Source organism: Lissotriton helveticus, chromosome 12 (assembly GCF_964261635.1).
Source record: "Lissotriton helveticus chromosome 12, aLisHel1.1, whole genome shotgun sequence".
Taxonomy (NCBI): domain Eukaryota; kingdom Metazoa; phylum Chordata; class Amphibia; order Caudata; family Salamandridae; genus Lissotriton; species Lissotriton helveticus.
This window is the reverse complement of record NC_136073.1, coordinates 286,841,968-286,868,281: the sequence shown is the minus strand read 5'-3', so window position 1 is coordinate 286,868,281 and position 26,314 is coordinate 286,841,968. Positions and strand designations below refer to the sequence as shown.

The 26,314-nt window shown below is 44.1% G+C and overlaps 1 protein-coding gene across 1 annotated transcript in view; it reads left to right on the top strand.

The window, feature by feature from the left end:
• Positions 1-26,314, top strand: part of LOC144799981 (ATP-binding cassette sub-family C member 12-like) — a 973,671-nt gene that overhangs the window by 541,614 nt on the left and 405,743 nt on the right. The window contains exons 14-15 of the mRNA XM_078671636.1: positions 17,637-17,840; positions 23,196-23,330. Of these exons, the coding sequence (XP_078527762.1) occupies positions 17,637-17,840; positions 23,196-23,330 (339 nt within the window). The remainder of the gene's footprint in view (positions 1-17,636; positions 17,841-23,195; positions 23,331-26,314) is intronic.

Genomic DNA, 26,314 nt, shown 5'->3' with positions numbered 1-26,314 from the left:
TGCTATGAAAAAAATTCTAACCTCAGCACTTTCGTAAATAAACTTAAAACAGGCCTGAACACTAAGTCAATAAAGGGAAAAGTCAAATACTGAGACTAGTCAGTCAACCTCCATCACAAGCATGAACATTTCTTAGATTGTTGGTGTTTAGGGTTTCGTTAAAATATGATTTCGTTTTTTTTAGTTTTACACCACTGTAACCCCGTACATGTTTGGTCTACTGTTACAAATTGGGTTGTTGGTTGACTGTGATATGAGCCCTAGGCAAGCAGCAACCACAATCCTAGAGGCAGACAGACCCTAAATTAACCTGTGCTCACCGTCTGGTAGCTTGGCACAGAGAAGTCAGGCTTACTTATGAAGGCAATGTGAAAAGTATTTTGTGCAACACTTCAAGTGGTAAAACAGTGAAACACAACACAAAAAGATTCCACACCAGGATAGAAAAACTGAGTTTAATTTAATAAATATAACTAGACAAAATCGACAAAAAAAAACAAGAAGTAAAATTTGAGATATTGAATTTCAAAGATTTTAGAAAGAAATAGTGCCTGAACACAAAAAGCGCTATTTGGATTATCTGATTGCACGGAACCGGAACAAAGTCAAAGTTCAGTTTGACTATGATAGAGCATGGGCTGGATACAGGGACCCAGTTAGACCTACTGCACCAAAGTACCTTAATTCTTGTTGTGCAGAGTTTGCGCTGATCCGCATTTTTAATGTAATTTTTTTTTACGGGGTTTTATTTAGCGCAAACTTGACCCATTAGGTTTAGGGTATCAGAGCACTTTACATAGCACTAGTTGCGTTACATGAGGACACATTCATTTTTTTTAGGCACGAAAGGTTAAGGGATTTGCCCAGAATCACTGGATGTTCTGCATCATTGCAGAGACTCAACCCTGTTTCCCCAGATTCGAGGTCGACCGCCTTAGCCGTTAGGCCAAGGCAGCCAAGGCAATGCATCGGTTCTTAGATGCGGCAAAGCTGCGGTGCAAGGTTCTCATGCATCGTCATCAAGAATCCTGTTGACGGGGCTTGTGATATGAAGTCCGGTATTGAAGATGCGAGGAGCAGCAGACGTGATGCGTCAGTTCCAATGAGCACTGAAGCTGTGATGCAGAGATCCGTCATTGTCGTCAAGGCTGCCGTCAATGAGGGATGGAAGGAGCTTGTGCCGGGTAGAGCATATTGCGCAGCACCTGTTCTGAAGGTAATGCGTCAGTGCCAAACCCTGCAACAGTAGCAATGCGTTGGTTCTGCTTGAGTATATGGTGCTCTGCAGAAGATGTGTCGGTTCCGCAGGAGATCCACCTTAGGCCCACATCCAAGGGTCCAGTACTGCAGATGGCAGAGTCCAGGTGCAGAAGCCGGGTTGCTGGAAGGCTTTATAGTCCCTGGGACTTCAGATCAGAAGGCCTGCCAGCTAACCCTTTGGGGTTACTTTGGGTTCTGGGGACAAGTGATGTAGGTCCAGTTCTTCTCACCCAGACAAGAGGGGAGCAGGCCAGCAGTTCAGCACAGCAAAGCAGGAGTTCAGCAAAGCAGCAATCCAGCAGAGTGGCAGTCCTTCAGCAGCACAGTGGTCCTTCTTCCTTGCAGAGTATCCACAGGTCCAGAAGTGGACTGAAGTGGTGGTGTCTGAGGGCCAGTACTTATACCCAGTAGCGCTTTTGAAGTGGTGGAAACTTCAAAGACAGGCCTTTAAAGTGTTAAGAGATCCTCCCTTCCTATCCTGGCTCCAGGCTCACTACATGGGGGTATGCAGCTCTTTCTGTGGGGACAGGACACAGCCTATTCAGGTTCAAGTGAGGCTGGATCCTTCTCCTCTCCCATCCTGCCACGATGGCCCATCAAGTTACACCTAAGCTCCAATTGTGTGTGGCTGTCTAGGGGGAATTCACAAAGCCCAGCTGTCACCCATCCCAGATACGTATCAGAGACAAGCATCCGGGACCAATTGGCTAAAGTAAGAAAATAAACACAAGGAGATGATGGACGGAGCGCTGAAACGTTTCAGACACACACCCCCAGTCACAGATCTGGGTTGAATCCATCATCATTCTTTAGCTCACTTCGCCACCTCAGTTTAGACCCGCTATATGCAAATCAGTCTTGACCCTATGCCTCATGGGAACAGTCCAGCCTGATCTACCAAGCCAGGTCTTCCCTGAACTGGCAACAAGCATCCTGGCACCGGTTTCTGGGTAACACCCTTCATCAGCCAGGCTAGCTTGAATCCAGTGCAAAGTGAGCAAGGGACCCACGTCTGGGCACTCCCTGCCAACTTAAGGCAAACAAAGCAAACACAAGGCGATGATGGACGGAGCACTAAAACTTTTAAGACACTCACCCCCAGTCACAGATCTGGGTTGAATCCATCATCAGTCTTTAGCTCACTTCCCCAACTCAGTTCAGACCCAGCTATATGCAAATCAGTCTTGACCCTTTGCCTCATGGGAACAGTCAGCCCAAACTGCCAAGCCAGGTCTTCCCTGAACTGGAAACAAGCATCCTGGGACCGGTTTCTGGGTAACACCCTTCATCAGCCAGGCTAGCTTGAATCCAGTGGCAAAGTGAGCAAGGGACCCACGTCTGGGCACACCCTGCCAACTTAGGGCGAACAAAGCAAACACAAGGAGATGATGGGCGGAGCACTGAAACTTTTCAGACACTCACCCCCAGTCACATATCTGGGTTGAATCCATCATCATTCTTTAGCTCACTTCGCCACCTCAGTTCAGAACCAGCAATATGAAAATCAGTCTTGACCCTTTGCCTCATGGGAACAGTCCAGTCAGAACTGCCAAGCCAGGTCTTCCCTGAACCAGAAACAAGCATCCTGGGACCTGTTTCTGAGTACACCCTTCATCAGCCAGGCTAGCTTGAATTCAGTGGCAAAGTGACCAAGGGACCCACGTCTGGGCACACCCTGACAACTTAGGGCGAACAAAGCAAACACAAGGAGATGATGGATGGAGCGCTGAAACTTTTCAACCATCAATTGTTCTTTTTGCTTTTGTCACCCCCGAGTGGGATGGGTATGCTCAGACGTGGGTCCCACGGTCTCCATGCCACTGGAGTTAAGCTATCCTGGCTGCTGAGGGCTGAAAGCTCGAAACCGGTCCTAGGACGCTTGTTTCCAGTCCAAGGAGGACCTGGCCTGGCAGTTTGGGCTGGACTGTTCCCAATGGGTGCAGGGTCAAGACTGATTTGCATATGGCTAGGTCCAAACTGGAATGGCATGGTGAGCAAAAAACGATGGATTTAGGCCCAGATCTCTGTACTGGGGTGAATGTATGACATTGTTCTGCATTCTGTCCATCAATTGTTCTTTTTTTAAAGTAACAAAATGCCAACTTTCTTAAAGTAGCATTTTCAGAATTGCAATATAAAATCCTACTTCGCAATAAGTTTGGATTTTAAATTGTGATTCCAGAGACACCAAACCTGAAGGGTTCATCTCTTCCCAATTGGAAATTATACTTAAAAATGTCATAAGGTAATTCCTCATGCGATCCCATGGGAGGGATAGGTCTTGCTGTAGTGAAAAATTAATTTGAGTGTTTTTCACTACCAGGTCATGTAAAACATAAAAGTTCAAGTCCTGCCTTTTAAATACATTGCATCCTTCACTTTGGGTTGTCCAGAGCCTACATTAGGGGTGACGTATATGTATAAAAAAGGGAAGGTTTGGCCTGGCAAAAGTTTTTTTTGTGAGATCGAAATGGCAGTGTAAACTGCACACACAGGTTCTGCAGTGGAAGGCCTTAGACATGGTTAGAGAGCTACTTAGGTGGGTCATACAAGCAGTGCTGCAGGCCCACTAGTAGTTACAAAAAGGGGGTGGTGATGGACAGAGTATCTGAGTTAATCAGAACACTCCTACCCAGTCAACAGATCAGGGCTTGATCCATCACCGTTTTTTTAGCTCACTGCACCATCCCAGTTCGGAACCTGGCTATATGCAAATTAGTCTGTCCCTGGCCCAGTGCATCATGGGAACAGGGCAGACCAAACTACCAAGCCAATTCTTCACTGGAAAGGAAACAAGCTTCCGGGGACCGGTTTCTGGCATTACAGCCGTCTTCGGCCCGGCTTCCTTGAATCCTGATGGTGCAATGAGCAAGGGACTCATGTCTGAGCATACCCTTCCACACTCATGGTGGCCAAAATAGTTACAAAAAGGGGGTGGTGATGGACAGAGTATCTGAGTTAATCAGAACACTCCTACCCAGTCAACAGATCAGGGCTTGATCCATCACCGTTTTTTAGCTCACTGCACCATCCCAGTTCGGAACCTGGCTATATGCAAATTAGTCTGTCCCTGGCCCAGTGCATCATGGGAACAGGGCAGACCAAACTATCAAGCCAATTCTTCACTGGAAAGGAAACAAGCTTCCGGGGACCGGTTTCTGGCATTACAGCCGTCTTCGGCCCGGCTTGCTTGAATCCTGATGGTGCAATGAGCAAGGGACTCATGTCTGAGCATACCCTTCCACACTCATGGTGGCCAAAATAGTTACAAAAAAGGGGGTGGTGATGGACAGAGTATCTGAGTTAATCAGAACACTCCTACCCAGTCAACAGATCAGGGCTTGATCCATCACCGTTTTTTAGCTCACTGCACCATCCCAGTTCGGAACCTGGCTATATGCAAATTAGTCTGTCCCTGGCCCAGTGCATCATGGGAACAGGGCAGACCAAACTACCAAGCCAATTCTTCACTGGAAAGGAAACAAGCTTCCGGGGACCGGTTTCTGGCATTACAGCCGTCTTCAGCCCGGCTTGCTTGAATCCTGATGGTGCAATGAGCAAGGGACTCATGTCTGAGCATACCCTTCCACACTCATGGTGGCCAAAATAGTTACAAAAAAGGGGGTGTTGATGGACAGAGTATCTGAGTTAATCAGAACACTCCTACCCAGTCAACAGATCAGGGCTTGATCCATCACCGTTTTTTAGCTCACTGCACCATCCCAGTTCGGAACCTGGCTATATGCAAATTAGTCTGTCCCTGGCCCAGTGCATCATGGGAACAGGGCAGACCAAACTACCAAGCCAATTCTTCACTGGAAAGGAAACAAGCTTCCGGGGACCGGTTTCTGGCATTACAGCCGTCTTCAGCCCGGCTTGCTTGAATCCTGATGGTGCAATGAGCAAGGGACTCATGTCTGAGCATATCCTTCCACACTCATGGTGGCCAAAATAGTTACAAAAAGGGGGTGGTGATGGACAGAGTATCTGAGTTAATCAGAACACTCCTACCCAGTCAACAGATCAGGGCTTGATCCATCACCGTTTTTTAGCTCACTGCACCATCCCAGTTCGGAACCTGGCTATATGCAAATTAGTCTGTCCCTGGCCCAGTGCATCATGGGAACAGGGCAGACCAAACTACCAAGCCAATTCTTCACTGGAAAGGAAACAAGCTTCCGGGGACCGGTTTCTGGCATTACAGCCGTCTTCGGCCCGGCTTGCTTGAATCCTGATGGTGCAATGAGCAAGGGACTCATGTCTGAGCATACCCTTCCACACTCATGGTGGCCAAAATAGTTACAAAAAGGGGGTGGTGATGGACAGAGTATCTGAGTTAATCAGAACACTCCTACCCAGTCAACAGATCAGGGCTTGATCCATCACCGTTTTTTAGCTCACTGCACCATCCCAGTTCGGAACCTGGCTATATGCAAATTAGTCTGTCCCTGGCCCAGTGCATCATGGGAACAGGGCAGACCAAACTACCAAGCCAATTCTTCACTGGAAAGGAAACAAGCTTCCGGGGACCGGTTTCTGGCATTACAGCCGTCTTCGGCTCGGCTTGCTTGAATCCTGATGGTGCAATGAGCAAGGGACTCATGTCTGAGCATACCCTTCCACACTCATGGTGGCCAAAATAGTTACAAAAAAGGGGTGGTGATGGACAGAGTATCTGAGTTAATCAGAACACTCCTACCCAGTCAACAGATCAGGGCTTGATCCATCACCGTTTTTTAGCTCACTGCACCATCCCAGTTCGGAACCTGCCTATATGCAAATTAGTCTGTCCCTGGCCCAGTGCATCATGGGAACAGGGCAGACCAAACTACCAAGCCAATTCTTCACTGGAAAGGAAACAAGCTTCCGGGGACCGGTTTCTGGCATTACAGCCGTCTTCGGCCCGGCTTGCTTGAATCCTGATGGTGCAATGAGCAAGGGACTCATGTCTGAGCATACCCTTCCACACTCATGGTGGCCAAAATAGTTACAAAAAGGGGGTGGTGATGGACAGAGTATCTGAGTTAATCAGAACACTCCTACCCAGTCAACAGATCAGGGGTTGATCCATCACCGTTTTTTAGCTCACTGCACCATCCCAGTTCGGAACCTGGCTATATGCAAATTAGTCTGTCCCTGGCCCAGTGCATCATGGGAACAGGGCAGACCAAACTACCAAGCCAATTCTTCACTGGAAAGGAAACAAGCTTCCGGGGACCGGTTTCTGGCATTACAGCCGTCTTCGGCTCGGCTTGCTTGAATCCTGATGGTGCAATGAGCAAGGGACTCATGTCTGAGCATACCCTTCCACACTCATGGTGGCCAAAATAGTTACAAAAAGGGGGTGGTGATGGACAGAGTATCTGAGTTAATCAGAACACTCCTACCCAGTCAACAGATCAGGGCTTGATCCATCACCGTTTTTTAGCTCACTGCACCATCCCTGTTCGGAACCTGGCTATATGCAAATTAGTCTGTCCCTGGCCCAGTGCATCATGGGAACAGGGCAGACCAAACTACCAAGCCAATTCTTCACTGGAAAGGAAACAAGCTTCCGGGGACCGGTTTCTGGCATTACAGCCGTCTTCGGCCCGGCTTGCTTGAATCCTGATGGTGCAATGAGCAAGGGACTCATGTCTGAGCATACCCTTCCACACTCATGGTGGCCAAAATAGTTACAAAAAGGGGGTGGTGATGGACAGAGTATCTGAGTTAATCAGAACACTCGTACCCAGTCAACAGATCAGGGCTTGATCCATCCCCGTTTTTTAGCTCACTGCACCATCCCAGTTCGGAACCTGGCTATATGCAAATTAGTCTGTCCCTGGCCCAGTGCATCATGGGAACAGGGCAGACCAAACTACCAAGCCAATTCTTCACTGGAAAGGAAACAAGCTTCCGGGGACCGGTTTCTGACATTACAGCCGTTTTCGGCCCGGCTTGCTTGAATCCTGATGGTGCAATGAGCAAGGGACTCATGTCTGAGCATACCCTTCCACACTCATGGTGGCCAAAATAGTTACAAAAAGGGGGTGGTGATGGACAGAGTATCTGAGTTAATCAGAACACTCCTACCCAGTCAACAGATCAGGGCTTGATCCATCACCGTTTTTAGCTCACTGCACCATCCCAGTTCGGAACCTGGCTATATGCAAATTAGTCTGTCCCTGGCCCAGTGCATCATGGGAACAGGGCAGACCAAACTACCAAGCCAATTCTTCACTGGAAAGGAAACAAGCTTCCGGGGACCGGTTTCTGGCATTACAGCCGTCTTCGGCCCGGCTTGCTTGAATCCTGATGGTGCAATGAGCAAGGGACTCATGTCTGAGCATACCCTTCCACACTCATGGTGGCCAAAATAGTTACAAAAAGGGGGTGGTGATGGACAGAGTATCTGAGTTAATCAGAACACTCCTACCCAGTCAACAGATCAGGGCTTGATCCATCACCGTTTTTTAGCTCACTGCACCATCCCAGTTTGGAACCTGGCTATATGCAAATTAGTCTGTCCCTGGCCCAGTGCATCATGGGAACAGGGCAGACCAAACTACCAAGCCAATTCTTCACTGGAAAGGAAACAAGCTTCCGGGGACCGGTTTCTGGCATTACAGCCATCTTCGGCCCGGCTTGCTTGAATCCTGATGGTGCAATGAGCAAGGGACTCATGTCTGAGCATACCCTTCCACACTCATGGTGGCCAAAATAGTTACAAAAAGGGGGTGGTGATGGACAGAGTATCTGAGTTAATCAGAACTCTCCTACCCAGTCAACAGATCAGGGCTTGATCTATCACTGTTTTTTATCTCACTGCACCATCCCAGTTCGGAACCTGGCTATATGCAAATTAGTCTGTCCCTGGCCCAGTGCATCATGGGAACAGGGCAGACCAAACTACCAAGCCAATTCTTCACTGGAAAGGAAACAAGCTTCCGGGGACCGGTTTCTGGCATTACAGCCGTCATCGGCCCGGCTTGCTTGAATCCTGATGGTGCAATGAGCAAGGGACTCATGTCTGAGCATACCCTTCCACACTCATGGTGGCCAAAATAGTTACAAAAAGGGGGTGGTGATGGACAGAGTATCTGAGTTAATCAGAACACTCCTACCCAGTCAACAGATCAGGGCTTGATCCATCACCGTTTTTTAGCTCACTGCACCATCCCAGTTCGGAACCTGGCTATATGCAAATTAGTCTGTCCCTGGCCCTGTGCATCATGGGAACAGGGCAGACCAAACTACCAAGCCAATTCATCACTGGAAAGGAAACAAGCTTCGGGGACCGGTTTCTGGCATTACAGCCGTCTTCGGCCCGGCTTGCTTGAATCCTGATGGTGCAATGAGCAAGGGACTCATGTCTGAGCATACCCTTCCACACTCATGGTGGCCAAAATAGTTACAAAAAGGGGTGGTGATGGACAGAGTATCTGAGTTAATCAGAACACTCCTACCCAGTCAACAGATCAGGGCTTGATCCATCACTAGTAGCATTTAATTTAGAGGTCCTGGGGACATGTAGTGCACTTTACTAGGGACTTATACGTAAATTAATTAGGCCAATATTGTCAAGTTTAGGGGAGCAAGCACATGCACTTTAGCACTGGTTAGCAGTGATACAGTGCTCAGAGTCCTAAGGCCAGAAAAAACAAATTATGCAAAAAATGGAGGAGGAAAGCAAAAGATTTTGGGCTGACCATGCAAAAAGGGCAATTTTTAACATCTACACTTTATAAAAAATGTATAAATAATGAATAAAAAGACATAACGACGACTGCTGGGGGAGTCTTGTTCAGCTAATCTGTTCAATGTCCTTGAACTCCTTATTCATTTGGTAAATTTCAGTGTGGTTTTCAACAAACACCTAGATCTAGTGTTCTGTACACTCATTGCCAATGTTTCTTTACCTCAGCCACAGGGCTGATAGCAACAGAACTAGAGTCTTCCCGCAAACCTTGGGGGTATCTGGCATTCAGTCTCTATATCAGTTCTCTCTAAATGAAGAGAGGCAGATAACAGGCTAAAACTTATTCAATCTCAGTTTCATACATTGAAGTTTTAACTTCATGTGTGCACTCAATGGCATTGGAGAGGTGCTGCCCACAAAACCTGGGATGAGTGTTCAAAAAAAGCATCCTTTGGCATGATGCCATTCTCAGGTTGACCCAAAAAGGAGCTCAAGCAATTGCAGGGATGGCTTCAATCTTCATATTCCCTGTTATTGGTTGTCCTTGAAGAAAGCAAAAGTCACAATCATGAAAGTAATATCAGAGCCTTTCTGCCAGTCACCTGTGCATGCAGAATCAGGTTTATCGCCTATTCAGGGGTAGTGAAATGCTGTGTATGTCTCCATAGAAACATCCAGGCTCATACCATAATACGCGCTTTCTAGGTACCATCTATGAGGAACTATTTTTTCGCTCGTGGAGAGATTAGGAGGAAATTTCTCCATTGATCGGTCTCCTCACATACATGTTTAAATGATGGTGGGTTATGCTGCTCCAGGAACCAGTCTTCAAAGGAGATTATTCTGTCTCACTGCCTATAACCTGGGCACAATTCTGAGGTCTCTCAAACACCCTACTAGTCTCTGAAGTCAGGTTCTGGCCATACAGCCCCAGCTCCAGCCACTCTAAATCCTGACCTACTTCATCCCTCTGAGGGGTCTTTTCCTGAGACTAGATCCTTGCCTGTGAAAAACTATTTCCAGGAGACCAGGCATCTGACTCTCTTTGCTTCTCCCATGTAGAGGCAGGGAACTTCTGCATTCCAGAAGTGTCTTTGAATCCTCTTTTCTAAAAATAAAATGTTCCTCCTTTTTAGCATGCATAGGCAATAATCACTTTATTTTCAGCTGGCAGATCCCTCAGGAGAGACATCGGGAGTTCACCCCCCTAAACTGATTCTTTCAATGTGACAAAGGATTGGGTTCAGTGGCAGTTGCAACGGCAAATGTAGTTACAACCTGCTGGGATTCTCCTAATTGTCCAAGTCAGCTTCCACCATGGCCAACCTGGCAAGGTCATTCCCTAGGATAAACCTAATTGAAAGATGATCAAGTACGTCAACAACAACTCCACTAGCATTAGCTCCAATCTGTGAGCTAAGCCATGCCAGGGGATGACTAAAACACTTCCCTAACATGGGTCTGGTCAGGCCACTGATTCCATTGAGGTATTTCCTAGGGCTCATAGTTTACTTACACCATATTTTCTGATTTGCTTTGCTGTCTCAGAGTCAGTCGCTATTCATTCACAAATGCTGAATGTATTAAACAATGGATATGTAGTTGTTCTTGGGAGGCAAATCCAGGTTTTGCATCTCCATTAGTCAGATTTGACAGTCCTGGTTATTCCACGTAGAGTAGGACAACGACTTTATGAACTTCTTAATGGTGGGGTGGTATGTAGTTCAATTGTCTGAAAGTTTACATCCTGTGACCCAAGTGGCCATAGCTGAAGTAGCCTTTTGAGTACTCTCCCTAGACACCTTTTCCAGCCTCAGGGCCTTGTCCTTTGCAAAAGATCCAGTCTGCCTGCATGTAGTCCTGGGACGCAGATGACTACAAGCTGTTTTACGGGTATATTGTTTGTGGTGACTATCCTGCCTACCACTCCTTCACATCTGTTTCACCCTGTTGTAAACCCTTGGCTGGACCTCATAGCCAGTTGTTTGCGATCATCAACTGCATACAAAAGGTGTTCTTTCACAGAAAATTAAACAAACTCTCAAATGATCTTTCGTCAAGCTATTTACATTTAAAGAGGACCTTACATGCAAGGCTTTTTATCTCATGAGGCTCATTCTCTGTCTACTTGAAATTCAAAAAGTAATATATGGGAGTCTTCCCACACCTCCTGCATCGTTCTTGGACCCATACTCTACTATTTACCCACTCCCAAGACCTTGATTTGTCTGTACTGCTGTGAGGCAAACACTTAAGGAAACCTGTGTGTGGGTCAGGAATATCAAGCATGGATTATTGCTATACCAGAGTATCTTAGCCAAAATAATGAGGAAACAATATTAACAAGTAAGTATTTATAGATTGTCTAATCCTAACTTCATATCTATTTTTTATTTATATATTTATTGGATTTGTAAGGTGCTCAGCTACCCAAAAAGGGTTTCCCGGCGCCATAGCGGACAGAGGTACAAAAGGGGGTGGTGATGGACGGAGCATCTGAACCAATCAAACACTCACACCCAGTCAAAAGATCTGGGTTTGATCCATCACCGTTCTTTAGCCCACTCTGCCACCCCAGTTCAGACATGGCTATAGCGGACAGAGAGCACGAAACAAGGGCAGTAAGCTGGAGTTATTGGTCAAAAAGCCAGGACTTAAGAGTTTTGCGGAATTGGGTGTAATTTGTTTCTTTGCGAATGTTAGGAGGTAAGGGGCCAAGGTAGGAGAAGGATCTCCCACCCATTCTGGAAAGTTTAACCCTGGGTACAACAAAGTTGCCCTTGGTTTTAGATCGTACCTTGAATATGTATAAATCTCTTCAAGATACATACATTAGGAATTAAGAATAGTAAATCTATGCTTCCCTCTTGACAGTTACCTGTCGATACTTTTGTCCTCAATATATAGGCTACGATATTAAGGTAGCACAATATCTCATACTTGATATTCTGTTCTTAAACCAAAACCTACAGCTCTCACATCTCTCTTTTCATGTGTAAACAATAACACATGCTTTGCCCACCAAATGGATCTCATCAAAGTCATTCAGGATGTGACGGTGAGGAGGAGAAGGATTCAAAGGCGTATATAGAGCCAGATGGGCAGTGGGAGTGGGGGAGAGGTCTGTAACTTTCACTTCAGATACATGGACGCTGTCTATCCTTTCCTTCCAACTTATGTTTTGTACCTGCCCACTCTCTATGTGCTTCTGTTGACTTTGGATTTTTAACCTCTATTCCCAGACACCAGTGCATTAGGCCCCAGTGCTACACTATCATCGCCCAGTCTAGTACTTTCATTCCCAGCACCAGAGACCACTGTGAACAATCACAACACTTCCCCAGCTCTGTACCTTCACCATAGAACATTACTGCGACACCCAGGATCACAGTGTTGCCCAGCAATGCAGTAAGACCTCTTACAACATTTTACCATGAAACACAGCACAATTATCAACACCATTGCACTACCATCAACCATCACTGCACTCTCCCTTCCCATTCCAACATTGCCACGACCTAGTAATGCAGTACAGTCTCCATCATTGCACAGACATCCAAGCACCTCACTACTACCCGGGTTAATATAATATAATCCTCACAACACTGGACTTTCAACTAACACTACAACTCAACCAGCTCCGTAAGTTGCTGTCACTCTCAAACATGATTCACCTCCACATCACTGCAAAACCACTCCCACAGCATTGCTGTAATGTGTCCATAAAATATGTATAAAGGCATTACTCCTTGTCCCACTACCACACATTCCTTCTCAACATGTGAGAACCTCCGCCACCCCCAGACCCACCCCCTGCCTATGAAAAATGCTGCCCGCCCCTACGCCACCTGTTTGTAAACAAGACGAGCTGGAACTCAGTTAGACTGCACCGGGAAGGTGGGAGGCACCTAGAAGGAATGCAAGGGACTAGGACTAAGATTAATGCCATTATCTGTAAGTAATGGACGCATTACCTCCGGTCCCTCTTACGCCTTCCTTTTTAACCCAAGAGGACATAGCAAGCAAAAACAGGGACAGACAACTGAGTGAAAGGAATACCAATTTAATACCGTGCCCCAATCACAACACAACAAACCCCCTACATATTCATAGAGGACAAGACCCTCTGGCCCAGGACATTATTCAAACGTTCCAGACTGGCAATCCGATAGTGGCGGACAAAAGTGGAAGGAGGTGGTGGTGACGGGCGGTGTTATTTATAGGCTGGGGTTGGGTCTTGGGGGAGCTGGAGGGCCTCACAGGTTAAGAAGGAAGGCGAGGGAGGGACAGGAGGTAATGCCCCACCTCTGAACTGCTACCTTCAGCAGTCAGTAGTTCACAAATGTGCTACCTACTCTATACCCGTACTGAAGACACTCAAAAATACTCCTGAAATACACTACTCCTCCATGTTCGCAGCTTATACATCAAACACAGACTACATAAAATGTTCTTTCCCTTCTTTCTTATATTCCCCTCTGCAAACCTCGATATGGTGGAAGAACACTGAATACACTGCACTCCACAAACCCCAAAAGAAAGAAATAGTGCAATGGTGAGGATGGGCAGTTGTGGTTGTCTCAGTTGTAATTGAGGTAATGTAGATAGTAGTGCACCAGTGAAGAGTTACTGTGTAATGTGTGGGATGGTCATGTGAAATCTATTTTGGCAACAGAAGTGCTTCTCTAGGCTCTGAGACATCATAGCCCTGGCTTCCAGTAGTCATCTTGCAGGGAGGCAGTGCAGTGATGGGGTGATAGTGTGGCGGTGTATGGTGCCAGAGCAGAGATGGGAGGTAGGAATTCTTAGCTGTGCAATAGAAGTGCGGCTATATAGTTGGAAGTAAGTTGATGATGAAGTAATGTGGTGAGGAGATATCGTAGTGTTATGCAGTGCTCTGTGATGGTGGACCCTGATAGTTTGGTGAAGTGATTTCATGGTGAGGTGGTATGATAGCGCAGCACAGAAGGGCCGCTGTGTGATGAAGGGACTGCTTTGTAGAGTTCTGAAATAGTAATGCTGCACCTGGAAAAGAAGTGCAAGGGATGATAATGCATCGGTGATGCAATCTTGAGTGGTGTAACGTGCATAGAGTGCCCATATACCACATCAAGTGACCTTGTCGTCCTAGGACCATACTATCAACACAAACCCCTATCCCAGTAGAAAAGGGATGGATTTATTATAATAGAAGTCAGAGGTAGTAGAGAGTTAGGGGGCTTATATATTGTTTGATGGCTTATTTCCATGCTCATTCCCCCAATTTAAAAGCCACTTTTAAATGCCCTAGGTCATTCTGGCACAAATATTCTACTCTTGTGACAATAATATGAGTTGTTTTTTATTCTCTACCCTCTACTGAACCCCTTCCTATAGCAGATCCAATACTCAAAGTATTACCTGCAGTTCCCAAAGCTTCCTTGATCTATAAATCCCTTCTTTATCCTGATCTAGTTCGCTCTACATCTAAGGTGGAGGCTGCCTGGGAGGCGATTTGGGCTGTGATTGGAGCGTTGATTTTTGGAACAAACTATGGGGTAGATCTTTGAAGATTACCAGATCTGCCTCCACCACTCAGTCTGTGTTCTTTCTCTACCACAGATTATATTATACACCCTCATCTATAGCAAAGTTCACTCACTCTACTGATGAGATCTGCTGGTCCTGTTGGGAGCACCTCTCATATATTTTTCACTTACAGACTCCTTTATCCAACAGTAATCCCTTTTTAGGTAATTTATCAGATTCATTGGGATTGTATTTGCATGAGAAAGGTTTATTTGACTTGATGTTAGCCTTAGCTTTTCAGCCGATCTCACTTTATTGGAAATGTTTAACTAAACTTTCAGTGAAATCCTGGTGGAACAACATTTGTCATTATCATAGATTTGACATTGCATTTGCTTCTTCTGTTAAACCTCATGTAATAGGAATTTATTTTGGTCATCATTAAGCAATTATTGAACTAAGATTTCAAACCCTGTATCACGTAATTGTTCTGAAAATTTCCAGCCTCCATAGATCATTTGGTCAATGTTTTTCCCCTATAATGTTGTTCCCCTTTTTGTATATTACACTTCCTCTTTTGTTTTGTGTATTTGCCTGCCTCTTGCATAAGAAAAGATAATTTACAATAAGTTTCAATAATTAAAAAAGTCTATTCGCTTGTATAGGTATAATAAGTCTATAATATAATCTCATGATCTTCAGTTATAGAACTGTACTTTATACTCCTTTTTTCCCCTCCCCCTTTTTTCCCCTTTATTATTGCTAAAATGAAAACAGCTTCGTACTCTGCTTATTGTCTGTTTTAATATTCTATTATACTATACATATTTAGTTTTTCACGATCTTTTTTTATGTAATTGTTATTTACTTGATAAAGCTTATTAAACATGAAAAAGAAAGTCAGAGGCAGCCATCAAAAGTGGAAGGTTTTAAAAGCTTTTCTGAAGGTCAGATTAATTTATTTGCCAGATATTCAGATGCTGGACAAGTAGTTCAGTGCATACAACCCATCACTTTAAGTGCACGCGCCCCATCATTGAGAATTACAAGCCTGTCATGAATGGAATGATTGAATTAGTGTAAGCAACTTGTTCTGAATGTGCCACTTTCCAGTCTATTTTTAGCTGATCTTATTATTCAAGACACAGTCACCTTATGAAAAGCTGCACTGCACTGTCCGAAAGTACGTCTGGTGCCACGCCCAGCGAGCATTTCTTCTCATTGTGGTTTGTTTACTGATGACGTTATTCTCAGAGATAGCACGTGTCATATTGTCATACTATATGGAAATGTTTGCATGCATCTTGCTTCTAAAATAAATGCGTCGTGCCACAAATGTTTCTATGGCCAGCTCGCGCCAAAAGAACAAACACACAGCCTTTGATTTAAGAGCGACCCCCTTGTCCATTCATGTACCTATTTTTTTTTTTTAAATAATCTCTGGTAGTCTAAGATCCCACGAATTTCATGCCCCCGCCAACAAACGAAATTGGGAGAGATACATTTCTGCAAAAGGGAATAAAATCATCAGTAACAATCTAAAATGAGAAGGAATGCTCATCATGGTGCCAGGTGTACTTTCGGATGCCACTTTTACATTTATGTTGTTTGTCTCATGTTGTTCTCTTGTGTATTTACTTCAGGTCCTGGGCGTTTTTCAAAGATATTACCCCAAAATTAATGGATGTGAGTTGTAGTGACAACTATTTGGTTGTCAACATCTCAATAGCATGAATTTGCGTGGAAACACTATAGAAATCAATTTGATACCCACCCATGGGAATTGATGTAGATTAAAGGTCCTTGGGGTATATGTGTCAACATCCGTGTTTGAGATTCTCAAATAGCGATTTTTTGGGAATCGCTATTTGAGAATTGCAAAACGGGATGTATTTAAAAAATCGCAAATATTTAGCGATTTCTTAGTATTCCTTAATTGCGATTAGCAAATTGCGAAATCACAATTAAGGAATACCTTCCCATTCTTTCCTATGGGCTAGGAAGCCCATAGGAATGAATGGGAAATTATTCTCAATTTGCGATTCGCAATTTGAGAATCGCAAATTGAGAATAATTTCAAGGGTGCAAGGGTGTCATAAGGACACCCTGATGCACCCCTGAAATTGTCATGTGTGTGCATATGGTGCACATACATGCCCTTAGGGCATGTATGTGCGCCACATGGCACTTTGAAACATTATTGACAGAAATTGCAAATTACCACCAACTTGAAGTTGGTGGTAATTTGCGATTTCTTAAGGAGAAATCGCACAACTTGGGTGCTTGATACATAGCATTTAAATTCTTACGAAAAATGAAGGAATCATAAATTTTGCAATTCCCTAATATTGCGATGCGATTTTCTTAATACATCGCGTTTTGCAAATTTTTATCGCAAACGCTGCTTTTTTGTGAATCGCAGCGTTTGCGACTAAAAATCAGTTTCATACATATGCTCCCTTATGAATTGCTATTGATCCATGCTTAAACTACATCGGAAAGAAACATGTTGACCAGTCCATAGGAATATTAGGAACACTATTTTCTTACTATTTTGAGTGTTTTTATCTTGTAACATAGACCGCTACAATAAATGTAATCTATAGGGATCATTAGTTAATTTTAATACACTTTTTTGACCGATCTACCTTCCGTTCATTATACAACAGTTTCTCTATCACAACCAGGATGTTACTTGGTTGTTCACTTTGTAACCTCAAGGCCAGAATTCATTAAAGATCTCCAACAATGACCCCCTTTTTAGGGCCCGTTGGGCATCAAAGAGCTGGCCCAACAAGAAGCACAGAACGATGATGAAACATGCCACCTTTTAGTGGGTGAGGGCTTGTGCTCTGATTAGTTAACGCTTATTCTGACTGATTAGGACCCAATTACATAATATAGTAATCTGGAACCGTAGCTCGGAATGGTACACTTTTGTTGTCTATTGATATGAGTGGACGAGTGTGTACTGGAAGCGTACTTACTCTTAGTCCTTTTGTTTGAGAATGGAAAGGGATTTAAAAACCTGAAGTTCTTTAAGTGAGAGAGGTTCTTCTCTGCATACATTCATGGAGTCCAAGGCTCCTAGGCGGTACTGGATTTCCCCAAGGCTGTAACTAGTTGATTTATTTGTGTGGAAACAACGGGTGCCTAATATTTACCATGGTACTTTTCCCCTTTACAGATAGGTGAGCGTGGCATTAATCTCTCTGGTGGACAGAAGCAAAGGGTCAGCATGGCGCGGGCGGTGTATGCCGACAAGGAAATTTACCTGTTGGACGATCCCCTGTCCGCTGTCGACGCCCACGTTGGAAAGCATATTTTTGAAGAATGCCTGAAAAAAAAACTGAAGGGCAAGACAGTTGTCTTAGTTACTCATCAACTGCAGGTGACACATTCTAAATTGCATTTTTGGAAAATAATTCCACTTGTAGCATGTGATGTATTTGTAAATGAATTCTCATTCGTGTGATTTCAAGAATGACATAGTTCTATCTTTGTACCTAAATGAATGTCATTAAATGCTAATGTGTGCTTTGTGCCCTGAGAATGGTAGGGATTTTGTCTTTAGCTGTCTTGTCTATTCTGTTGATACTGTTTTTCTTACCCACAAATCATTCAAAAGTACAGTAAACAACCACAATTAAGTTATCGTGTAGCAAGGGACAATAGTTGAAACATATGTCCTGAACTCACCAGCCACACATAGTGTCTCAGGGTCAGTGCTTAATTTCAGCCCGTGAATTCCGGTACTCGGCACCGGCACTTAATTGTCAACAACTGCACCTATGACAGTCAGCCACATGGTGGCGGAGTTGGTCTTATTAAGAGATAAACAGTTCTTTATTAATTCCATATAAACTAAAAAGAGTAATTCGTGCTGCCCAAGCGATTCTTATACCTTTGGGGCCGGGAATAGGCTGAATTGTCAAATTGTAGGCGTGTGATGGTTAGTTGTTGTGTTTATGCCACTGCCTCTGCTGGCAGGATCAGTGAGTGATACTCTGACCCCTTTTCTTTTCTTATTTTTTTACAAATTAAGCACTGCTCAGGGTGCAGAGATAGACTGCAAGACATTGTAAGAAAGTATTAATAACTCAGAGCTTTTTCTTTGGGAGAGAGTGCTTTCAGTTTCAAGGGTCCTGTAGGTTTCTTCAATGCACTGAAATAGTACTGAAAACTGAAAAGTAATATTCTTCAACTCAGCAAGAGTTTATTATGGATGGTTTTGATAAACTAAGGCACCCTCTAATTATTGAGAGGAACGTATAGGGTACTTGAAAGTCTCCATGATGAGTGAGTCAGAAACCGATGAATTCAAGCGTTGACAAAGCCAGTAGGTCTCAAATTTAAAAGCGAGTGCTGAGCTACTGACCTGTTGTGATTGAGGCTGTTTGCCTCTGGGTCCTCAAGTCCATCCACTATCACCCTGAAAACTAGGCCAACTACAACCCTTACTGCACTTTGCTTTCAGGGTAGCGAGAGTGAGTAGTCAAAGGTTTCCCGGCGACGTAGTGTGAGATGGGGGCGAGAACTAAGCATGGGCGTAAAATCCGTTCCGCGCGCGGATTTTGCGGATTTTCGGTAAATTCGCAATCCGCGAACTTTCGCGAACTTGCCGAAAATTCGTAAAATCCGTGCGAAGCGGATTTTTTGCTTGGTCGCACTTGCCAACTAGAATATTATACAATTTCGCGGGAGTAAATACTTGCGAACACGTAGATGCGGCGGGCAGCGACAATCTCGCAATTGCGAGATTGCAAAATTTGCAATTTCGCACAAGAAATCCACCAGCAGGCAGCATAAACCTTGAAAATTATGATTTTTATCAGAATAACTCTACAGGTTGACATTTGCCTGCACTTTTTCTTTGCAAGGAGTCTATTTTGGGGGGTGGGGGTGGGCGGAAGGAAGTGCCCCACAGTCTCCAACTTCCTGTTCCTGTCCACCAGGCTCCTCCCAGTGCTTTCTTCATGTGCTGGTCACTTTGATTTGGATCTTGACCTGGAACGATTACTTTTGTGGATGCTGCTGGATATTTGGATTTTTGCAAAACTGAAAGCACTCAGCAGGTGCAAAAGTTCAATCTTATCATTAGTAACCATTCCCTGTAGTGCTTCCTGAGGGGCCCCTTCAGAGTTCATTTGCCTACTTGCAACTATTCTATGACCCTGCTCTGACCCTCACAGCAGGCTCAGAGAATAGCTACAAGTATACAACAAAGGTCCTGTTAAAAAAATTACACTGCAACAGAAAGCAATTACAGACAAAACTGAAAGCACTCAGCAGGTGCAAAAGTTCAATCTTATCATTAGTAACCATTCCCTGTAGTGCTTCCTGAGGGGCCCCTTCAGAGTTCAGAAAATTACAGATAAGGAAGCAGGTGCAAGCCAGACTGGAAGTTTAAATTCAGTGACACATTAATCAACCCCAAATTAATTCATGTCAGTTGAAGCAGGGCAGGTGTGCTTGCTTTTTTTCACCCCCATAATCTACAGTGATAAACCAACCAGAGGGTGGCAGTGATGTACCAGAGGGTGGCATGGGTCTACCAGAGGGTGGCAGTGGTGAAACAGAGGGTGCTGTGAACCTGTGATGATGAACCCGATGTAGAAACAACATAGTCGCGGCCGTTGCGAGCCGACAAGTAAGTTCGCAATTGCGAACTGGTACAGAACCCTCGCGAACTGGCAGAAATCCTTGCGAACACAAAAAAAAAATTTAAATCCGCAAATTCGCGAGAGTTCGCGGATTTTGCGGATTGCGAATCCGTAAATACGCAAGTTCGCGGATTGCCAATTCGCAAAATCCGCCCATGCTTAGCGAGAACTCAACAATCATCAGATACAATAACATAATGTCCACCTCAAGTGCTTTAATCGTACACCAAAACTGAATATTTCACAATTCAGTTTAGATTGGTGATTAAAGGACTGCATCCCTGGTTGTGATCTCATTGAGCAGGTTTAGATGTGAAACTCACTACAATAGGTCTTACCCTAGATTTTATTTTGGCAGAAATTTTCAGTGCTGCATGTTTGAGCTCTTTGGAGCATGACTCAGAACTTGGTTTCTCTCAGAGATACTACTAGCAAATTCATGCGCTATGGTTTCGCAGAGGGTGAAGCGACGGGTCTAGCCTGCACCTTTTTACCTCAAGAAGTACCACTTCGCCACAAGCATTGATGGACAATTATAGCCTGGAGGGTTTAGACAATAAGGGGCTTCAGCAGCTGCAGGCTCCAAGACTGACCGGGTTCACTTGGCAGTGACAGTTATCATATAGCTCTAAGAAAGGAGCAAAAGAAACAATTCCTGCATTCCACATCAGCTCATATTCTGGTTGTTTGGGTTTTCACGCATTCCAGTGTTATAACTTGGACACGAATGATGGTGTAATTAAGCAGTGTGGCTTAATGGAGTAATTTAAAAAAATGAAAGTATCAAAAGTCACGCAAAATACCCCAAATTATATCAGTTTCACTGGCACAATTTAAATTCCAATGGCCCATACTGTAAACTCTAGATGTGCTTTTTTGATTGAGTTATGGAAACGCATGTTGTACTATGTCAGTCCTGCAAAACAATTATTTTTAGAATTGTTCATAAAGACCAATAAACATGATATAAAGAGCACACTTGAAGTTCATTATTTTTAACTTTACTGTGCTCATGTACTTTCACACTTTCAAACAATATTGCTCAATATCACTAGGACCCTCAAGGTAGTGTGTGGAGCTCCTGAAAAACTCCACTCCTTCCTTACCCGCTAACGTTAAGTTAGCGAGTGCGAGCCTGGAAAATCTTACTCCAGACCACCTCCAGTGAGATTTCTCACTGCGGACACAGTCATGGATGCCCGCTCCTTATCGGGTTGTAAAACCTTCCGTTCGTGTTAAGGAAGTTGTCGAGCGGCAAAAAGAAGCAGAGCCCTCTTGCGCTGTGCATATTGCTGTTTGTACTGATTTTCCAGTGTGGGACAAACACGTCGTGCTAAAAATCTATGCGACTGGCACGACCTACCACACTCCACTGCTTGTGGAACGCCGCATAGCGTGGCAGAGTTTTTTGGTCACTTCATGGAGTTCCGCGTAGCAGAAATCTGCAATCTCCGGCCAGGCCTAAATAGCACTTTCTTATAGGAGTAGTAAGAGGGGAGTTAAAGAGGAGCATGATGAGGCTTAGAACAGATAGGCCGGTCATGTATCACAAGCAGGCGAGGTGCTTTAGGCAATAGGCAATATAATACCGAAGTGCTTCCTGATACAGATGTTTTTTTAACTATCCCATACTTTCGAAAGTCTGCTTCAAGATAAAGCCGAGGCTCTCTATTTTCAGTCTAACAGTTTGAGTTGGTAATTTAATGTATCTCCTCCACTTAAAATGTGTTTTTAAATCCATAACTACATGCTGAAACATTTAAGAATGGAGAGAACTGAAGAAAGTGCAGAAAATATGCCTAGATGGCTAACATTTGATTGGTGCAGAAGATGGGGCTTAACTTAAGTGGGGCGAGTGGTGTTTGTCGTTATGTGCACAATTTTTAGTTGAAATACTTGCGTCACCTGCATGACTTAGTAAGCACTGAAATAGCGGTCCCAGCAGGGGTACCCTTATAAAGCTGGAATGTGGTAGAACATTTTACTAATCTCAGATGGGAGTATGCTCTATTGAAGAAAATATGACTTTCACAAGCGAAAGAAGGGTGGGGTCTGTGTACTGATAGTGTGGTAAGTGAAGAGTGTGATGGAAGGATTAAGTGACTTGGGAAAGATAAAATACAAAACTGATGCAAACAAGAGGGGAGTAACAAGAAAGAAGGCAGCTTGGACTGAAGTGAGTGGAGGAACTTAAACATGCAGAGTTAAAAACAGAAACAAGTCTGAGGGCACTTTTTAGGACTGGCTGCAGGCAGCTTTCTTGCTGTTTGGTCCTCGTGCAATCAGCTCTGCAAAAAAGTGCAAGTGAAATACAGACCGAAAGGGGATTTGGATCAGCCTTCTTTTGATGTTGGCTTTCATGTTTTTTTTATGGTATGACATTGCTTGGATGGGCTGATCAAGATCATGGATTTCATGTATGGTTGCATTTGTTTTCCTGTTAAATGTTGGTGAAGGAACATCAAGTAGTCTTTCTCTTAGTCTACTGCCCTGTTTTCTCCTTGATATATCTACTTTGCTAGCACAATACCTTTTTAATTGTTGGTTTATGGCTGTTTTGCTTTTGCTTAGGATGTGCGCCTGTTTATATATCTTAGCCTGTCATATAAACATATGCAATTCACCAATTACCCTTGCATGTTCATTTGTTTTGGTTTGCTTTCATAATAAGATGTTGGATTTACAGCCGAAGACATGTGTAGACAAATGCCTATGCTATGAAAATAATGTCACTGTGTAACAATTATCTACTGCTATCTGTGTCTTTTCAGTTTAGCACTTACAATGCAACCTTCTGACTCATTTTAAAAACAGTCATAACAGTCTTTTTTGAGATCACAGTTAACTCTGCTATTGCAGTCCTTTTTGTGAGTAGGACCTAGTTGCAACTTCCCATGATTAGATTTTCGTTCAATGACAGATGAAGGAAATATACTCAAATTTAACAAATTACTACCAAACACCTTAAGTGATAATCGGACCCAATTGTCTGAATAGTCAGACCGATTGTCCTTGCCAATGCTTGTCATTCTTGTGCTGTATATTTCTAAACTGTTGGCTCATTTTTTGCTGCAACTTTACAGTATCTAGAGTTTTGTGATAAAGTGGTTTTACTGGAGGATGGCAGAATACGCGAAAAGGGAACGCACAAGGAGTTAATGGATGCAAACAGACGATATACTCAGCTCCTTCAGCAATTCAACACGACTCAATCACAGGTATGTGAATTCTTGTTTTTCTTTAAAAACCTTTAGATGCTTCTCTGAAGACAACACTTGGTAATACATGTGTGTTTCATAATAGGTCTTAAATTTCTCTAAAGAGGAAAGATAGCCCTAAAAGAGGAATGACTAAACGATACCCCGCTCTTCGTTAGCAACCATCTTGCTTTTTGTGATTCGTTACTGTCCTAGGAAGATTAATTGTAGAATGACACAAAGTATTAATTCTGTTTATTTACCTTTTTTAATAAAAGGGCATAATGAGGAAATGTCTCTAACTTACTTCGCCTGTTCAGAAGAAATAACTCTCACAAGCATGTGTTTTTTAACTAACTTGTCCATTTAACCAATCCTCTTACACTTCTGAAGCATACTGTAAATAAGAGAGGTAGCCTCACTTCAGCCTTTTCAGTGCATATCACACAATCCCCGAGTCTATGTGCATTTAAAAATAATTCTTCGAAACTGAAACTTTTCCTATGCTATACTTTTCAGACTTCACTTGGAGTGTCAATCACCATGTAAACAGTCCTTAAGTAACAGGCATAATACGCCACAAGTACTTAAACAATCCATGAAATGTGTAAAGTACTCTTTTTGCAATACTTACATGAGATGTGCTGCACTGTTTGCTAATTTTTTCCTCTAACTGTAAGCTCGTTAGTTTTAAGTTTTCAATTCATGTGTACTTCAATATTTCTCCAAATAGTTGTGCTTTCTCTTCCGTATCTGATGTGGTTGATCATATAATGCAACAAGAATTTAGTGGAGCATTGTAACAAATTATATCTGTGGATTATTATTTAGGATGAGTGATCATCCACCTCAAGGAAGTACAAAGTATACAAGGAAGAACACTAACGTTTCTGTGTGAACCCTGAAAGTCACTAATTTACCCTGAGCTCGGCCCCTTGGTATTTTTGGTATTCATGGCATAGGGCAGATGGCTTAACTTTGTGCAATGCATAAAGTATTTTGCAGTACCAAAACAGTATTAAAGTGAAAACACTCAACAATAAAACGTTATTGTGGAAAAAACACCAAAACAACAAATATCCAATGTGAAGGACCGAAGATATGAGTATTTAAAGTTTTAAGTGAAAATATCACCAAAAAGCACTAAGCGCCAATGATAGTCGATGGTCTCTAAAGAGCAGGACCTGGGTGGACTTTTAGGCTGACCAATATGGATCTTGGGGTACGACACACTAAGCGGAACCACACGATCATGGATTTTACCTTAAGACTTAGGCTGCAAAAATTAGGAAAAGGTCCTCTAGCGGGGCAAGGTAGCAGGCTGTATCCGGCAAAGTGGATGTGAAGTTGTATAACTGTTGGGCGAGCTCCCACTGAAGCTGTCGGTTTAGGTGGGAAAAGCTCAAAGGAGGAGACATTCTGATTCCCATCCACCAAATTTCAACCATCCCCAGATACTTTTCACATCTTTCCCTGGTCCAGATTTCTTGTTGGGACTTAAGGGCCGATTACGGTGCGGCCCGTAAAGGCTCCGACTGACAGTCAGAGCCTTCTGGGCCGCATCGTAATCAGTCCCTAGGTTTACTTTCTGACCGTGTCATTACAATGCTGGCAGTCGGAAACTAAACCTGCCTGTCATTCCGGCTGCCTTCCGACCATCTCAAGGAGCCCATTGGCCAGTCTGAACTGGCTTGTAGTCCCAAAGGACGGGCTTTTCCGCCCTTGGGATTACGGTGCACAGTTTCTGGCATGGTTTCAATGCTGACCTGTCTGACATGCAAACCATGTCAGGAAGCATTTTGGGGGGCCCCAGCACGGCCCTCTTGGGTGTGCGGCCTCTAGTTAGGGGCCGAGGGGGTACCTATGGTGCCCTCTGTTCATCCCTGCACCCCGTGACAGACACCTTGAGGTGCCTGCCACAGGTTGCAGGATTGAACAGCACCTCCCATTTCCCAATGGGAGCATGTATTATGGCCGGTTTATGGCCGTAATGCATGCTCCTATAGGGAAATGTAGGAATGTGACCGAACACTAAGGCGGTCGAGATTTCCGACCAGAGGTCGTCAGTTCCAGGACCGAGAAGGTGTCAAGTGGACTTAAGTCCACCCAGCATAGTAATTAGCCTCTTAGTCACAAAATGAAAACCCTTTTTTCCTAGTGGGAAAAGGCATTAGACCATATCCGATAGAGAACCCCATGAGGTCAGACACGTTCTTGACAAGGGCCTGCTGAAACAGATTTTCTACTGCAGAGAAGCTTTTGTGGGATGAGCCTGTTTCTTCAGCTCATCAAAGTTGCGCTTTCACCAGATCAGCTCTAGTGGTTTGTCCGAGTCTTGCTGCTGATGGAAGTAAGAATTTTTCTCAGTCCCAACACTTTGCAGGAGTAAGTCACTGTTTCCTTAGCTCTTAACCTAAGACTCGCTAGCTCTATGGGAGACTCTTACAACTTTAGGGTTTGAACCAACAAAGGCCTTGGGCAGAGTCCCGTGCAGCTCCTGTTGCGACTGGCCAAATGGGAATCCAGGAAAAAGTATTTTTTCACCTTTTTGGGTCCCTGTAGTAACACAGGAAATTAGCCTACTGACCCTTGGGTGACCACTCGTTTGTTCTAGGTATTAGAGGGCGTATATCCAGTCACTTAGGATGCCTCTCAGGTTACAGCACTCAGGGTCCAGTCCTGTACTGAAATTCCGCAGGTCCAAAAAGTGTTCTGAGGTAGATTCCTTGAAGTGCCATATTTATGATACACAGTACACAATGAGGAGTAACTTCGGGCCCCTCCCTAAGCTATGGGTAACACTAAACACTTCTGAGCTGTTAGTTTGCCCTTCTGCAAAAATGCCACAATGTACCTTACTGCTAAAATTCAAGATAAGGGAACTCTTCATCCCTTGTATTGAGCCTTTGCATGCCTCCAAAGATGTGGCCAGGGAAATGAGCAATCCCATCCCTTGTTTCTGCTCCAGCATAGTTTTGAGGGAATCTTCCTTTCTGCCAACGGTT